Below are 17,337 nucleotides of genomic sequence, written 5' to 3'. Positions count from 1 at the left end.
AGCTCATGTACAACTTTTGGGCGTACGAAAAATGAACTTAATCTTTCTCCTGAAGCCAGGCCAGGATGTCTACATGTCCCTAGCCTTTCTGGTAAATGTCCAGGAAGACCCTGGTGCTGATGTGATTGTGGCATGTTGCAACCTATTCACCTGTTGGTACATGAGGACATCCACCTGGGAGGGAAACCCCTATCTACCTAGGCTGGCTACCTGCCTGCCGCAGGTAAACAGCATTTCTGTGGCTTTTCCTAAAGCTTGTTCTGAAGCAGCCAACCTTTGTCAGGCAGACACAGGCCATCAGAAGAACTTCAGGCCAATTCCTTGGGGACAATCACCCCCACGTTTCCCAGATTTGGACCACAGCCTGTTTCTGCACATCAAGGATAGCCATCCCTAAAAGGTAAAGGTAAAGGTACCCCTGCCCATACGGGCCAGTCGTGTCTGACTCTGGGGTTGCGTGCTCATCTCGCTCAAGAGGCCGTGAGCCGGCGCCGTCCGAAGACACTTCCAGGTCACGTGGCCAGCGTGACGAAGCTGCTCTGGCGATCCAGCACCAGCGCAGCACACGGAAACACAGTTTACCTTCCCGCTATAAAGCGGTACCTATTTATCTACTTGCACTTAGGGGTGCTAGGTGGGCAGGAGCTGGGACCGAACGATGGGAGCTCACCGCGCTGCGGGGATTCGAACCGCCGACCATGCGATCAGCAAGTCCTAGGCACTGAGGTTTTACCCACAGCGCCACCCGCGTCCCTAGCCAACCCTAGTGCATTCCAAATATTTTCACACTACAACTCCCATCAGCACAAGCCAGAATTACTGTTTCCAAGCCCTGTTATAACTTCTCCTGTAGTTCTCTGGGCTAACCAGTAAAATTCTGTAATTAGCTAAAACTTGTGCCTTTATTGGATGGGTGGGTACAGCTGGCGAGGGAAGGGTATGCAAGGAATGGCGTCTGGGATGAATTCTCAGGAAACTGAATGCTGACTTCAATTGGGCCCAGATGCATTGGAGGCACTAGGGCTTGTAGGGGCAGAGATATCTGCGGAAAGGAGTGCATTTTACACCTCTTACAGCTAGGGAGATGGGTGATGATAACCAGGTTAGGGATTCTGCCTGGAAGCAGAAATACGGTAAGAGTCATATGGGTTTGCTGGGTAAACTGATAGGAAGAGGCGACAAAATCCATTTAGGCTTGGGCTGGAGGCTGGGAGGCAGTGAGGGCTGAAGACAGGCAAGCGGGGGGGATTTGTCTCAGAGATTTGAGAATCTAACAGAGAGCTTTCACAACTCCCTTCGCCTTTGGGGGATACTAGAAAAAAAAACACACCATGAAATTGCCGGCAGAGTCTTGCAGCGAGAGATTCTTTGCTCAGGAAGTTTGGGATTAAGGGGTTAAGAAACAAAGCCAGCAAGTCTCTACCCACCAGATCTAGAAATACGGAGGAGGAGGGAAGCTTTAGGACTGTGCTTGGCTTGGGCTTGCTGGGAACAGATGAAGAGTTCAGAGGAGGAGATCACTGATGTTCCCCCGCCCCATGTCTGCAGCCAACCAATAGCATGAGAACTGGTGACATGAGGTGGCCGTGCCAGTCTTCAAGTGCCACACAGGCATTTGGGTAGCAGTCCAAGTATTCACAGAGAAGGGGGTGGGAAGAGACAAACCAACCAGCATCAAGTGAAGCAAACCACAGATGAGCAAAGAAGTTGCAAGCTGCATCCTGGTTTACTCAACAAATCATGACCTGTAGTTAAGCTTGAATGCAGCTACTCTGCCTCTAGGCTCTTATTACAGCCAAGCATTGCACTGAAAAGTTCTGCTTCCCATCACCTAGTTTGGACGGGGGGGGGGGGGGACCACTGTTCCTGGACTGTACTAGGATGCAGGTTGGGGCTTGCACGACTGGATGGCTCCATTTAAAACAAATCTCTGCACGCTAAAATCCCTGAGCTTTGAGTATGCCAGAGAGGGCTAGCCTTCTGCTGCCACAACATGTCAGTTTTCAGTGACCAACGAATACTTCTTGGATGGAGGAGCATCCAGTCCTGTGGGCCTCCGTCTGTACTCTGAAATGGCAGAGCCTGGAAGCAGATCTCCCCCCGTGTACTGAGCTTTTACAAAACTGCCTTTATGCTATAGCGCAAACCCATCTGGCTTCCACTCTGTGGAACTTCTCATTTATTTTGCACACCCCAATCCTCCTGAAGAAATTGAGCAGAGTTCTCAAGAGTTGTTCAGAGACAGATCAGGGGAATCCTACCTGAAGTATTAACAACACTGGTGCTTCAAACGCAGCAAGAGACAGACTTATTTCAAATTGTAGGGTGCCAAATCCTCGTCTCCCTGTCCCTGCATTTCACCAATGTACAGTGGTGCCCCGCAAGACGAACGCCTCACAAGACGGAAAACCCGCTAGACGAAAGGGTTTTCTGTTTTGGAGGCGCTTCGCAAAACGAATTTCCCTATGGGCTTGCTTCGCAAGACGAAATGTCTTGCGAGTTCCTGCGGGTTTTCCCCCCTCCCCCCTTTTCCTAAGCCGCTAAGCCGCTTATCAGCTGATCCGCTTATAAGCCGCTTATCAGCTGATCCGCTTATAAGCCGCTTATCAGCTGATCCGAAGAGCCTCACGGAACGGATTAATTTCGTCTTGCGAGGCACCACTGTATTCACTCCTGGCAAAAGAGGTCCCTCCACAAAACACACACACACACACACACACACACACACACACACTTCAACTTTCTTGTTCATGTGTATGGGAGAGAAAAGCTTGCTTGCTGCTCTGACCTTAAAATCACTGCAAGGTGGGTGATTGGTGCATATATTATATTATTATTTTGAAAAAATCACAGCAACTTTGCATCAGCTTCTGAGCCAGCTTCTCCCATTCCCAGCTTCTTGGAATGCTTGCCTGCAAGATCATCTCCAGGGGTTTTCCCAAGAAGACCAGCACTGAAGGTCTCCAGAGAGTGTTTTATTAAAGAAGTGAAGAGGTTATGTAAGGTCAATGATTTTAGAGGAAGAACAATAGGCAAAACCTCTCATGACCATCCACACACAATTCCGCCCCCAAAGGTCACATATTATTTACTTTCGCTGATCCCTCACATGGATGGATTTTTTAAAAGCCAGCAAAAATATCGGCATGACACTAATAAGGCTGGGAAACCTATGGCTGGGGGTGAGGAATCCATTTTAACCAGATTTATACACAGAACTTGACTGTCCAAACCTGACTGAGCTCTGCTTGCATTAGACTTCCCCTTGTATTGAGCGCCTGCTTGTGTCTAAGCCACTCGTGTGTCATCAGGGTTTTTTAAAAGCCCAACTAATTATATGAAAATTATATGCAAAATACACCCACTCCGTATTATAGATATAAGAGAGTCAAGCCACACACTGTGCTATTCTCGCAGTGCAGTTTTATATTAATACATTTGTTTTTTATACAGTTATATGCACTATTGAACATTATCTGTCCATGTGCTGTTTACTTTAGAAATCCTGGAGTGTAAAAAGGTAAAGGTAAATGGACCGCTGACCATTAGGTCCAGTCGTGACCAACTCTGGGGTTGCAGCGCTCTTCTCGCTTTATTGGCCGAGGGAGCCGGCATACAGCTTCTAGGTCATTTGGCCAGCAGGACTAAGCCGCTTCTGGCGAACCAGAGCAGTGCATGGAAACGCCGTTTACCTTCCTGCCGAAGCAGTACCTATTTATCTACTTTAACTTTGACATGCTTTTGAACTGCTAGGTTGGCAGGAGCAGGGACCGAGCAATAGGAGCTCACCCCGACTTAGGGATTCGAACCGCTGACCTTTTGATCAGCAAGTCCTAGGCTCTGTGGTTTAACCCACAGCGCCACCTGCGTCCCCTGGAGTGTACATGTGTATAATTTATGTGAACAGTAACACAGCAATCACTCATGTTTTTAGTGAAACAGGGGGACAAGGGGACAACTTCCACCTCATAGAGATTAAGGATTGAGACAGCAATTAAGGGGGGGGGGGAGGAGAACTGCATGGATAAGCTTGACATCAAGATTTCTAGAAAACTCCACCACTATCTGTGGCCTATCCGTTACGTGTTCTCTGGTCTCCAATTGTATGGGACTTTGTACACCAATATGTGCAACATGAATGTTATCTAGAGGCTAACTGGCAGCCGGTGCAATTTTCTCAGCGGTGACCTACTATGACAGTGACAGTCTGCCCCAGGGAGCAGTTGAGATGCTGCATTTTCTACTAGCTGCACCTTCCAGGTCAGCCGCAAGGACAGCATTGCAATCCATTCTGGGGGGTGCCAGCAAATAGAGAACAGTGGTCTGATGCAGAAACAGTCCCAGCTGTCTTGCCAACCAAAGCTGGCAAAAGGCACTCCTAGCCAATGGGGTCACCTGGCCCTCTAGCAACACAGATGGATGCAGGAGTGCCCCCAGAATCTTGGCCCTTGCTGCCCCTTTGAGAATAAGGATCAAGTGCAATAGTGTAAAGCACTTCTTGTGCTCCTTGCACTTGAACATCTAAAGTCTGCCAAAGTAGCTGTAGCCTATGCAAATGCATCTTGTATTAAAGCGAAGTCTCAGAAGGCTTAAAATAACTTCCTCCTCATTGCTTTCTCTGTTCTGGAATCAGAGAAACCTGGTCTATGTATGCAGAATGATCTTCTTCATTATTTCCTACTGGGGTTAAGCAATTTTTATCCAAGACAGGCTAATGTTGATCTCTGTAAACGCTATTGGAGACAAGGAAAAGAAACCAGCGTATCCAATAGACATGAGTGCCCCCTGGAGGCCATCTGTCACAAGAGAAGCACACCCTGATTTGCTCTTCAGTATTTTTCAGCTTCAGTTACAAGTCTAGGCCTGATGATCTGAAATGCTGGAAAAGCTAACAACTCCAGCTTTCTGTGCCTAAGTTAAACAAAAACTAACGGCCTGATATTTTTTGTACTGAGTTTAACTGGCTTCCCGTTGCTACTAGGATCAGGAAAGCAGGATTTAACCCTGTCCCACATCAACCATTTCCCCCAATGTAAATGCTCTCCAAAGGGATATTTGCTTTGCAGGAGGGGAGAGGTGCTTGCACCCCTCTTTCCAGAGCAACTTATTGCCCGGGGGGGGGGGCATTCTATAACAGGAAATGGTGTAAGGCCAGGGTTAAATGGCCCCATGCTATTGCCCCAAACAAGTGAGCAGTCCCACGTGCTACCCTACTCTTGTTGGACCATCTGATTCAACAGAAGTCAGAGCGTTAATCACAAACCTCTCAGTGTAACATGTAGTTTTGGCTCAGCTCTCAAGTCTCTCCCTGAAAACAAAGCCCATGGTGGAAATCCGGATTCCTAACAGAACAGAGGGCATTTCATTTCAAATACAGTGGTGCCTCGCAAGACGAAATTAATCCGTTCTGCGAGTCTCTTCGTCTAGCGGTTTTTTCGTCTTGCGAAGCACCCCTATTAGCGGCTTAGCGCTATTAGCAGCTTAGCGACTATTAAAGGCTTAGCGGCTTAGCAGCTAAGTGGCTATTAGCGGCTTAGAAAAGGGGGGGGAGGGGAAAAACTCGCAAGACGTTTTCGTCTTGCGAAGCAAGCCCATAGGGAAATTCGTCTTGCGAAGCACCTCAAAAGACGGAAAACTCTTTCATCTAGCGAGTTTTTCGTCTTGCGAGGCATTCGTCTTGCGGGGCACCACTGTAACTGTTTGGACTTCTAGACTTAGGCACAGCTGAAATCTAATCTACTTAGGTCACGGCCCTGTTATGCAAACTTGGAATGCCAGCTGAATCTTGTACACCAGGGTTTTGTTCACATCTACTGGAGGCAGCAACAAGGAATGGGGAATCTGCATGCCCACATCAGGGCTTCAGGACTGCGCATAGGAGCCAGCGATTTATGTATCATTTGCTAACACTTTTAAGTGTTCATGGCCCCAGACTCAAATTGCACCACCCCCCACTCTGCAGATCATTGGAAGTTATTGTTTTTAAAAACCATGTTTTCACTGCTTCGAAACATAATAAGGTGGAAAAATGCAGGTCTTCATGTGTTCTTCTGGCTTTACACCAATAATGGAAAAGAGGTCTGGAAAGTAGGACTTTTCAGTGGGCACAAAGGTAAGCAAGTCACCATGGACAGACATTCATCCATCTACTCTCACATACGTGCTTCCCTCCTGTTTTCCACATTCCCAACGAAAAGGATGGCATTAGAAATCCCATGTAGGGTAACAAAATAAAGCAGCAGGAAACACATGCAGGTTTTCCTTCTTGCTTAGATGAATTAAACAAAAAGCAAAAAAACCCCAAACACACACACACAGAAAAACTGAGTTTTCACATTGCCAAATCTAGGAGTGTGTAGTTTTTTTAAAGCAAGAACAGTGTTAGAAGATTGCTTGGAAGCATCTCTTGAGCTGAATGGGGCTTGGAAAATGCCAAAGCCCTATAAAGCACAGACCACCTCTTTTCAAACTCTGATCTCTTACCTAAAGACGCTGAAGATCTTCTCTGCAGCTCCCCAGAGGGCTGGGTTTTTTTGTAAGGTACAGGTGACGACCTTAGCGACCGCGACCTCAAAGTATGTTGTGGACTTGACCAGCTTGCATTCAGTGTCTGTTGATCACCCTGTCCTGTCTCTGCTCTCTCCACGGAGGAAGCAAGACGACCATCGTCTAGAAAGAGGAAGTGTTAGTCTAATCAATGTTGAGATATGTGAACTGGAAAACTACCTTTTTATATTATTCTCAAATAAATCAGACACTAGCGTTTGTTCACACATAAGCCATGACTTATGAACCTGGGAAAGATCGTCCCACCTAGTGAATAGGTGTGTGTACAAAATATACGCAAAGCAGAAATGTCGTTATTTTACAGCCTCTTCTCTAGTATACCAGTGTTTACCAGATTTCTCATAAATCTCTCTAGAACCACAGTTCCCACACTGAGTCATAGTGAAAGACTTAGATCTAAAGAAATAACTCTTTGGCAGCCCAATCATCTGCATTCCCCACCTCCCGAAATAAGTCCCACTGGGCTTACCTCTTTAAAAACTTATCATAGGACAGCAGCCTGTTATCTATTGACAGCACAAACAGTGCTTAGGCTGCCAGCGCTCACCTACAACTCTTATTAGCAAAAGAGAGAAGAAAATCAGGACCAAACCTTATTTATGGTTCTTCAAAGGCAGTTCCAAGGAAACAGTCCCCTCACTCTGCTCCCAACAATTACCACCGTCCATCACTTTAAGGAACAGGGGAAAGGAATCATGGAACTACAAACTGCATCTAGCAAGAGCAGTAGGTCTGCACCCTGCCTCTCATAACTGATAGTACCAAGCCCCAGTTTCAGAGCTAAACCTCCAGAGGGTGCAAAGACACATCAGACCTTCCAGCAGGAAGTTCCAGGCCAATGGCATTCTAGGTAGCTTATAGCTATAAATTCAGGTGTTGGGGGACCGCAACCCACAAGTTACGAAGCAATGAGGAACTAGTTCTTGGCTTCAGTACCTCCCAGTTCCTTTGGTCTGGGAGGCCCTCCTTCTTTGGCCACTTGTTTCTCGTGCCTACAAGAATTACCATCACAACCTGGAAGCTTACTGTTGACTGGGGCTGGTCATACTTGGAAGAAAAAGCACAACATATGACTCACTTTATTAAACAAAAAATTAGGACAGTGAGAATTCCTTTTGCGTTGTCAGGCGAGACCAGGTCTCTTAACCAAAGGAGATGTTCATCTGCTGCCTTCCCAAACCATGATTCTTTTCATCCACCAATACTCTCAAAAAGGATGAGCTACTTCACCTACTTCTTCAAGTTACTCCACTTTTAATCTTATTTTGGGTTCCATTGAACCTCCTTATTCCAGTCTAGAAATAGAAAAAGCTTTTCTCTTTAAAACAGCACTGGCTGAACGAAATAACCAACACAGTTTAGAAATCAGGGGAATGAGGAAAGAGGTGACAAGGAGAAGCTCTAGCTAAAGTTAAACAGAGATTCCAGCTCCACAGTCAATCACTGGGGGGTCCGACGTCTGAGGAGGCAAAAAAAGGCAGTGGGGAGTACCTTTGGGTGAAAATCCCCCAAAGTTAAACAAATTGTGGGTGCAACATACACTTGATTATAGAATACTTCATGAGTGAACCTCAACTTGAATCTGAAAAGGTCCAGGCTACACATGGGTGTTGTTTTTTTAAACAAAAGACACAGCTGATGAGTTTTCCTAGATCAGCCAGAGTCATAAGAGTTATGTCTTCTGCCTGAGGACTTAAAGCAAGACACAGGGGCACCCCTGACTGTCAGGTCTTACTTTAGTGACATGCTCATTTCTCTCCTGAAAGAGGACACATGTGAGCCTCTTCATAAATACAGTAGAACAGACACTTGTTCGACTCAAGGAAAGATATGCTGACTGACTGGTACCCATTAACTCACAATGGATGATTAACGACACAGTTACAGGCATTGTTTGTATTAGATATGGCACTGGGACTGGAGATCAACTAGGCAATTACAACCTCGTGCCTGGGATCAATGTCATCTGCCACCATAGGGGCTCTTGATGGTCTACCACAATGACACAGCCATTGCTCAGAGCAAACATAGTCTTGGGGCATGCTCAGAGTTCCAGCGCTCAGTAACATGGGGACCTATATTTGTGCACCCAGATCTGCACGTGCAAGCCAGACACTGGATACGATTATCCACTTTGGCAAACAAGTCACCCACTTTGGCTTGAATGCTTGGAGGTAGAGGGCAGGGGCAGTGGGAACAAGATCAATCCATCCTAGAACACACTCATTTCACAAAATGGGCATCTGCACAAGGCTGGTTACAACAACCATGTGCGGTCCATGAGACATTGCACTAAAGTGACTGCATTGCACTTAATACTAGGGTTGTGTGTGCAAGCCTCAAGCTCTTGGGCTCTCCCTCCTCCTCTGGTGCTGCTGTGAAGAGACTGGAAGCTTTCACTCAATTTTTGTCTAACCACAGTTTCGCGTTACATGCTAACCAGGAACTATGGTTAGTGTGAAGTTGGCTTGTTTCAATAAACCAGTTAGTTTAGTGTTACATGTTAATGAGCCCAATGGCATGTGGTTTTTGCATGCTTTGAGTAGGCTGCTCCCACTTTTGGCAGCAAGTCTTCACTCATAACTATTAATCAATCAACCAACGTACAGTCATGAAAGGAAGTTAGTACTTACCTCTACTGAAACGAAAGAGATTCACGAAAGAACTATAGGCAGATTTAAATGGCGGTTCATCCTGGTCAGGAGTCAAAGGTTTGAAGTGCGTAAGGTGAGACGGGCTGCCAGGAGAGTAGGGCAGGTCGTTCAGAGTGTCCAACGTCGGAGATGCTTTGTCATCTGTGGCCATTTCATGGATCCTAAGAAAATTGAAGGTGCACATGAAACATAAGCCACTGCATGTTACCGTCCTGCTGCTTAAGAATTCTGCTTTTCACAGTTTATTCTGATGACTTTTATATTATTTAAAGTGTCCCCTGGTGTGGTAACACTGAAGGGTGGGATATAAATTCCAAAGAAGATCCAGTTTAGGAGGAGGAACAGGTAGTCAGCTTAGAACAGGCATCAAATATGATGCGGTCGGAAGTGAATTCAGAAATAGGGAAGAAATTGGAACAGAGTAGCTAAACAATTATTCACTTTTGAAAAAGCACATTCATGACTTTAGAGGAAGTACTAAAACCAGATGATTCAGAAGAAAAGTAAGACTCTGTCTCATAGCAATAAGGAAGTGAAGTTTGTCCATTATTTGAACAACATAGTAAAACTGTCCAGAGAAACCAGTTTATGTTTCAAGTTGGGCGCAAATTAGACACAGTGGCAGTAGGCCTGATCCTGATTAATTCAGACCATAGTGCCCAGTTGCTGACAAAAGAGAACTGTAGCTTAAATTAGCAAGGATTGATCTATCAATAGTCTCCTGTTACAGGAACGGCCAGCCAGATCCAGAACTCCCCTTCACTCTGTGCACCACTGTCAGAAAGGTGAGGCTGCACACCTGTCTATCACTTGATATCATGTGATGCCATGCAACTCACCTTTAAACCTGAGGCTTGCAAATGAAGACTCAGGAGTGCATTGCAAGTGCACTCTCAGTTCTTTCCCTTCCTCCTTCACAGCTCCATCGTGACTTCAAGCCGCAGTTGCAAAGGAAGATTCTTCCTAGAAGACAGAAAAGGGCACCAAATTCCAAAAGCACTGAATTCTACCGGGGGCTATAAGGGAAGAATACAGAGCATATCTCAGGGTGTGCTCCCAAGTCTTCCTGTTTGGTTTACCTGGTCCATGCCCAACATTGTATTGGGGATTGACAGGTTGGTGGTGCCACGGTGTCAGGGGATTGACAGGTTTGTGGTGCCATGGACCAAATGGGGAGACTTGGCGGGCACTATCAGTTATGCAGGCTGCTCACCGCTGTTTTAGAGCAAAGGAGGCATGCAGAAGAAAACACCCCCCAGGTCCTCTCTTTCAATGTTTTTCACACATGTGAGTTCCTTTGGGTACAAAAACTCAGCTGAAGGAAAAAGCACCTGGGGGAAACTGTGAGGAGTTAAGGCATAACTTGGGAAGGGTTCAGCTCCCCACATGCACATACATACATCTTTTGCTCCAAAAAAAGGTCTCCCCCCCTCCACTTTGGACATGATGTGAGTTCTTTTCCTTAACTATGCCTCAAATGGTGGAATTATTTATTATAGAAGTTTAGTTGCTTATGGTGAAATAGTTATGAGCTACCTTTCTGGGTACTCTTTCAACATGGCATTTTAAAAGTGCTGATACAATTATCAATAATACAGAAGACAAACACTACTGCAATCCCTCCACAATTAATTAATTAATTATCCAGTATAATAAACAGCTAAAAACCAAGCAAGCATCTCAGCCAAGAATGCCGCTTGTATGCGTAGGCCCATCTGACACAGGCAGGTCTTCAAAGCCTCCTGAAAGTACCCACATACTTTGCAGTGGCCAGAAGCACCAAGAGATATGTGGACGTTCCTCCTGGAACTCTTGAATAAGCTACTTGAGAGGTGGGCTATGAGGGCTTCCCCTGAAAGGCAGCATGTATATACCTCAAATAAATCTAAATAATCCTCTTAAGAGAGCCTATATAAATCCCTCTAAAGTTCAGATACACACATAAAAGGGAAGTTCTGCAAGCTACAAGATGGTAAAGTTTCAAGCTCTCTTTAGACAACGATAAGGGGTCACCTCCTCTAACACCTGCCCCAGCCCCAAGAAAAACCCAGCACACAAGTTGTCTGTGAAGTTGTGCTGCTCCTTTGTGTGCTCAGGAACAGAGGATGGAACAGAGGCACAAGTCCTCACTCAGTTTCCTCCCCCTGCCTTCCTCTATCTTCAGGAATTGGGGGAGTTGAGCAGGATCAGTTCCTCATCCCTTCAAGTGCCCTCACCGCCAAGCGGTCAGGCTGTGTAACAGCTCACAGGATAGCAGCCCTTGCAGCATTCTGTCAGCTGCTGACACTCACAGAAAAGGGAAGGGGGAAGGAAAAGAGAAGCAGGGAGAAGCAGGGTCAGGCACAAGGAAGTCGGAAGAAGATGTGAGTGCATAGAAGAGCACACAAGTGCAGGTTGGGGGAAGACAGGTGGGGCAGCTGCAATAAATTCCTCATTTGTTTTCCTATTCAACTGAATATTCCTATACAATTGCAGATTCATATTGGGAACAGCTACGGCTTAACTCACCATCAGGCTTAGCTGACAAGACAGCCATCCGCAAAACAAAACAAAAAACCTAAATGTGGAGCAACCACCAACACATTTTACATCACAATTTCCATAGTTACTGTTATAAGCAGGTTGTTTTCCCCGATAGAGGATGACAGGGCAAACTGGATCACTTAGTCAGAAGTGACTTCTGCATTAGTAAACTGCAGATGAACCAGAGTCCTACCAAACTCGTGCAAACTCTAGAACTGTTTTGTGCTGTGTGATCTCTTCCCAAAACACCAGTATAGCTTCCTTTCACCATAATTCTAGAGCAGGCCCAGAACAATTTCATCAAGCGAGGCAGCGTAGGACTGCTAGTGCAAGGTCGGAAATTCATAGGTCAGGAAAACATAGCTAAGTGTAAAAAGGTAAAGGTAAAGGGACCCCTGACCGTTAATTCCAGTCGCAGATGACTCTGGGATTGCGGCGCTCATCTCGTTTTATTGGCCAAGGGAGCCAGCGTTTGTCCGCAGACAGCTTCCGGGTCATGTGGCCATTTCTAGCGAACCAGAGCAGCGCACAGAAATGCCGTTTACCTTCCCGCCGGAGCGGTACCTATTTATCTACTTGCACTTTGATGTGCTTTCGAACTGCTAGGTTGGCAGGAGCAGGGACCGAGCAACAGGAGCTCACCCCGTCGGGGGGTTCGAACCACCAACCTTCTGATCGGCAACCCCTAGGCTCAGTGGTTTAGAACACAGCACCACCCATGCCCAATAGTTAAGTGTAGAACGGGAATATTCTGTCCTGCCCAAAAGACTCTAAGGAAAAGAAACAGAACAAAGCTATCCATGCAAAACTGGGGTCAGTTTTGGCCATTTAAGATGCACACAGCTGCAGCCCCAAAACATAGCTTTGCAATAAGTTTTACAACAGGTTATGAATAGAAGAGCTTAACTCGTGGGCCAGCATTATGCTCAACATCTCTCAGCCCTGCTCCAAATCACTGCCTGCTGTCATGGGAATGGGAAGGAAACTACACAATGTAATGATTTCAGGACAAGTGAGATCTTGGAGGGGCCAGAAACTCCATTTTTCTTATATTGTGAAGTTACATCCTTAAGAAGGTATCAGTCTGACCCCACTCACTGGGAATAATCATTCGAATGCCACTTCTTAAAAGTCAGCTCAATAAAACCTGGCAATTATTATTAATTACTTGCCCTTCACCCTTAAGGTACCAGGGAAGGTTACACAACAATTAAAACACAATATTAATAACGGCTTAAAACAACTTACAATCACAGAAATAAAATTGGTCTTAAAAATATACATCCCAAGCATCAAAAGCCAAAGTATTAAACACTAGCCCATATTTTTATACACACTAATTGAGTCCTACATTTAAGAACTACCCTCCTCTGACAACCCTCTTGCTTGCCACATGAAGTTACTTGTACCAGTAACCAACTGTTTAGAAATCTGCCTTAACAAGAATAGGTTGACATTTAAACTCCAGGAAAAGAAAGGTGTAGGTTGACATTTGACTATTGGGGGGGGGGGGGGAATGCCAACTACGACTATTTCAGAAAGTAGAAAATGGCATTCTTATCTGTGATCTCTGCCACTGGTGCTTTGTTATGCTGTTATGCAGATGTGGCAATTTCAGCAAATGCAGGTCATCATAAAGAAGTTATATGACAATTAAGTAAATTGCAGAGAGACCCTGGTTAAAAGTTAAGTGTTAATCTCTCATTACTCTCAACAATAGCTTATCAAAGCTGAAAGGATTAATGAGATTTATGGTTGCTCTGGTCAATAGTTCAAAATGCAAGCTTCAAGCATTCAATTAAACTGCAGTAACTGCTTTACCAGGAATGAAAGAGTATGTGCGCTGCTCAAGCAAGGGGAGAAGGGGATTCCATTTTTGACTGGATTTTAATTTAATTCTTAGTTTAATTCAAGGCCACTTCAAGATAGCAATCAATATCTATTAGATGCTTAGATTATTAGATGCTTAGAGCTATTCAACATACTTAATTTGAGATAGCTGACATCTGTCTCTAGAAACCGAAAGGTACGCTATACTGTACCTCCCAATAAATTCCCACATGTTGCTAATCATTGCTGGCATGTTAGGCTTTAACACAGAAGTAAACACTCATCAAAAAATAAAGATGTAACACAGAACAATTCCTAGCAAATTTAAGGACATTCACTGGATAAATCCTGCTGATCCAAATGGAAGGGGATTTCCAACACATATACCAAAGTAATGTTCTCTCTCACACACAAACACAAGAGGGTGATAATTAATATTTCATCACACTCTCAGCAACCTTAAAAATAAAGATTCCATTCATCGTTAGTCCAAGCAATTGATGCTGTCCAATATAGTCATGAGAATTTATTTTTTTTACAAGCTCAACAAAGCAAATATTGTAGCAGGTTTTGATTCAAGCAACAGCCATTTCCTCCTTTCCTGCTACAGTTTGTCCTACTAGTGGGTCACTTGGATATATTTCTTCAAAGGAGAAAAACCACATGCATATTTTACACTTCTCTACACAAACTATTCCAGGCTTGCATCTTAAGACCAGCTACTCTCTTGAAGACAGGTTCCAACAATTATTCTACCTTTGGGGCTCTTTTTGTGACAGTACTCAATAGTACAAAGTACCAACACCTCTTTCTCTTACTGCCCAGGCATTTTCTGCTGGCACCCATGGCACCTATATCAATATATGAGTAGCAACACCTCTTTTTCTTTCCTTTTTAACCAAAGCAAGGGTTTTCTTGAAATTGCTGCCCTACTTTCAGCTTTAAAGGGTGGAGTTCTCATACTGGCCACCCCAAGTTTTATAACAGAGTGCCCCCTTGCCATGGAAAGCACTACAAAATGTGCTGTAGTCATTGTGGTCAAGTTAATGAGTGTTGGGTCCGGACTCAGATCCTCTCCCAATCATCCATCAACCTACGAGGTGATCTTGTACAAGTCATCTCTCAACATCAGTTCCCCACCCATAAATTATATATACCAGAGGTACAAGATAGTCATTCACACAGCACTTTCTGTATAAAAAGCGTGACAAAAGTGTGTTCCTGCACCTTTAATAGTTGTGCGGAAGGGGGAATGCCAGGTGCAGCTCATTACAAGGGGGAAGGATCCCACACCATAACCAAACATTCCCGGTACTACTCAAAAGGTTATCACAGCCCTCTCTTCCTTTACACCTGTTCACCTTAACGCAGGAGTGTTGGGCAGCCCCCTGCCTTCTTCATTTTCACGAGGCAGCAAGGTACATCACTACCACACACACTGCAACTTCCCCCTCCAAAGGACCCAAACAGAGATGCCAGGATTCGAACACCACGTCCTACACACCCGAGTTGCGTATGTAGGCTGCATAAAACAAGTAAAAACAAGCCGTTGGGTTCATTTGTTTCCTTTCTTAGCCTTAGTTTGGTGCTCTATCAAACCCTTCCCCACCCCATTGTGAAAATCAAAATGTTCCCCCCTCCCAAAAAAAAAAAAAGAAGAAGTATTCACACATACAAAATAAGCCACCTGCATACTTTAAAAGCGAACAAACCCCAGTTTAGAAAACGGTGGACAAGTGAGGTTTCTTTGCTTCCTTGACTCCAGGCAGGAGGGCAAACTGGCAGCCTCACCTTGGCTCAGCCACGAAACGCCCTCCAGACCCCCCTGCCGGGAATATGAAGGATATTAATACTATTAATTAAAAAAAATTTTTTATTCAAGTTTCCAATTTAATACAAACATTAATTAAAAACAAAACAAAACAAATATAATTCCCATCACTTATTTCCATTACCTTATATCCCGGACCTCCTCTCACCTCCCCCTTTTGTATTCCAGTTCAGATCTTATTTCAGCAAATTCTTATTGTAACTTAATATAAATTATTTTAGCTCATTACTCAACCTTTGCATTACAGCTGGTAACCGCTTAATTTCAGCCCAACATCATTCTAACATTCATTAATTTTGCAATATTTCTGTAAATACTCTTTAAATTTCCCCCAGTCCTACTATTAATACTCATTAATGCTATTTAATGAGGCTGGCGGCGGGGAGCATCTTACCTGCCCTTGCCGCTCTCTCCTTCCCTGTCTCCCAGCCAGGCAGCCCCTGCCGCCTGCCGCCTGCCGCCTGCCGCCTGCCTCCCTTAGCAGGCTGCGCTTCCCACTCGGGAGGCGACACCAACAACAACAACAATAACAATCACAGCGACAGAGGGAACGCGGGACGCCCGGCAAAGGCAGCACCTGACTCGACTGGGACGCGCTTCCGCCTTTGCGCCAACTTCCGGTCTCCACTCCTGGGCCGGCCACGGGCAAGAGGAGGAGGAGCTGCCGTCGGCGCAGGCAACGCAATCGACACCCGAGAAACGGAGCCAGGAGGAGGAGGAGGAGGAGGAGGAGCCGGCGCCGCCGCAGGCAACGCAATCGACGCAAAATCCGGCGAGCGGCGGAGGCGAGAGCAAACGAGCCCCGCGATCGTCGTCGTCCACGCAGGCCGTCGGTTCGAGTGCAGTTGCTTCGATGGACAGAGCATAGCTGTCAACGTTTGCCTTTTCTAAAGGGAAATTCCCTTATTCCGAATAGGATTCCTTGCAAGAAAAGGGAAAAGTTGACAGCTATGGGACAGAGTTCTCCAGCGGCAGAGGGGGTCATAGGTGGGAAGGGACCCCGTGGGTGACCAGGTGCCCCATGATATTCTTGTAAAGAAGCTGGTAAAATGCGGTCTTGACTATGCTACCACTCAGTGGATTTGTAACTGGCTGACTGACCGAACCCAAAGGGTGCTCATCAATGGTTCCTCTTCATCCTGGAGAAGAGTGACTAGTGGGGTGCCACAGGGTTCTGTCTTGGGCCCGGTCTTATTCAACATCTTTATCAACGACTTGGATGATGGACTCAAGGGCATCCTGATCCAATTTGCAGATGACACCAAACTGGGAGAGGTGGCTAACACCCCAGAGGACAGGATCACACTTCAAAACGACCATGACAGATTAGAGAACTGGGCCAAAACAAACAAGATGAATTTTAACAGGGAGAAATGTAAAGTATTGCACTTGGGCAAAAAAAAAAAATGAGAGGCACAAATACAAGATGGGTGACACCTGGCTTGAGAGCAGTACATGTGAAAAGGATCTAGGAGTCTTGGTTGACCACAAACTTGACATGAGCCAACAGTGTGACGCGGCAGCTAAAAAAGCCAATGCAATTCTGGGCTGCATCAATAGGAGTATAGCATCTAGATCAAGGGAAGTAATAGTGCCACTGTATTCTGCTCTGGTCAGACCTCACCTGGAGTACTGTGTCCAGTTCTGGGCACCACAGTTCAAGGACACTGACAAACTGGAACGTGTCCAGAGGAAGGCAACCAAAATGGTCAAAGGCCTGGAAACGATGCCTTATGAGGAACGGCTAAGGGAGCTGGGCATGTTTAGCCTGGAGAAGAGGAGGTTAAGGGGTGATATGATAGCCATGTTCAAATATATAAAAGGATGTCACATAGAGGAGGCAGAAAGGTTGTTTTCTGCTGCTCCAGAGAAGCGGACACGGAGCAATGGTTCCAAACTACAAGAAAGAAGATTCCACCTAAACATTAGGAA

At 45.5% G+C, this 17,337-nt stretch overlaps 1 protein-coding gene across 6 annotated transcripts in view; it reads right to left on the bottom strand.

Moving 5' to 3' along the window:
• Positions 1-15,857, bottom strand: part of PIKFYVE (phosphoinositide kinase, FYVE-type zinc finger containing) — a 94,148-nt gene extending 78,291 nt beyond the window's left edge. For 5 of the 6 annotated variants that reach the window (XM_081851300.1, XM_081851302.1, XM_081851303.1 and 2 more), the window contains exons 1-4: positions 15,800-15,857; positions 10,061-10,237; positions 9,201-9,382; positions 6,484-6,669 (exon numbers count right to left, since the gene is read on the bottom strand). In XM_081851300.1, the coding sequence (XP_081707426.1) occupies positions 6,484-6,669; positions 9,201-9,372 (358 nt within the window). In that variant the 5' untranslated portion in view covers positions 9,373-9,382; positions 10,061-10,237; positions 15,800-15,857. Of the gene's footprint in view, positions 1-6,483; positions 6,670-9,200; positions 9,383-10,060; positions 10,238-14,935; positions 15,097-15,799 lie in introns of all 6 variants that reach the window. The other variant, XM_081851301.1, reaches the window with a different exon arrangement.
• Between the last annotated feature and the right edge of the window lie 1,480 nt (positions 15,858-17,337).

The sequence above is a fragment of the Podarcis erhardii genome (assembly GCF_964252035.2).
Source record: "Podarcis erhardii genome assembly, chromosome: 1".
NCBI lineage: Eukaryota > Metazoa > Chordata > Lepidosauria > Squamata > Lacertidae > Podarcis > Podarcis erhardii.
Note: the sequence above shows the minus strand (reverse complement) of the source record. Positions and strands in the feature narration are given on the sequence as shown.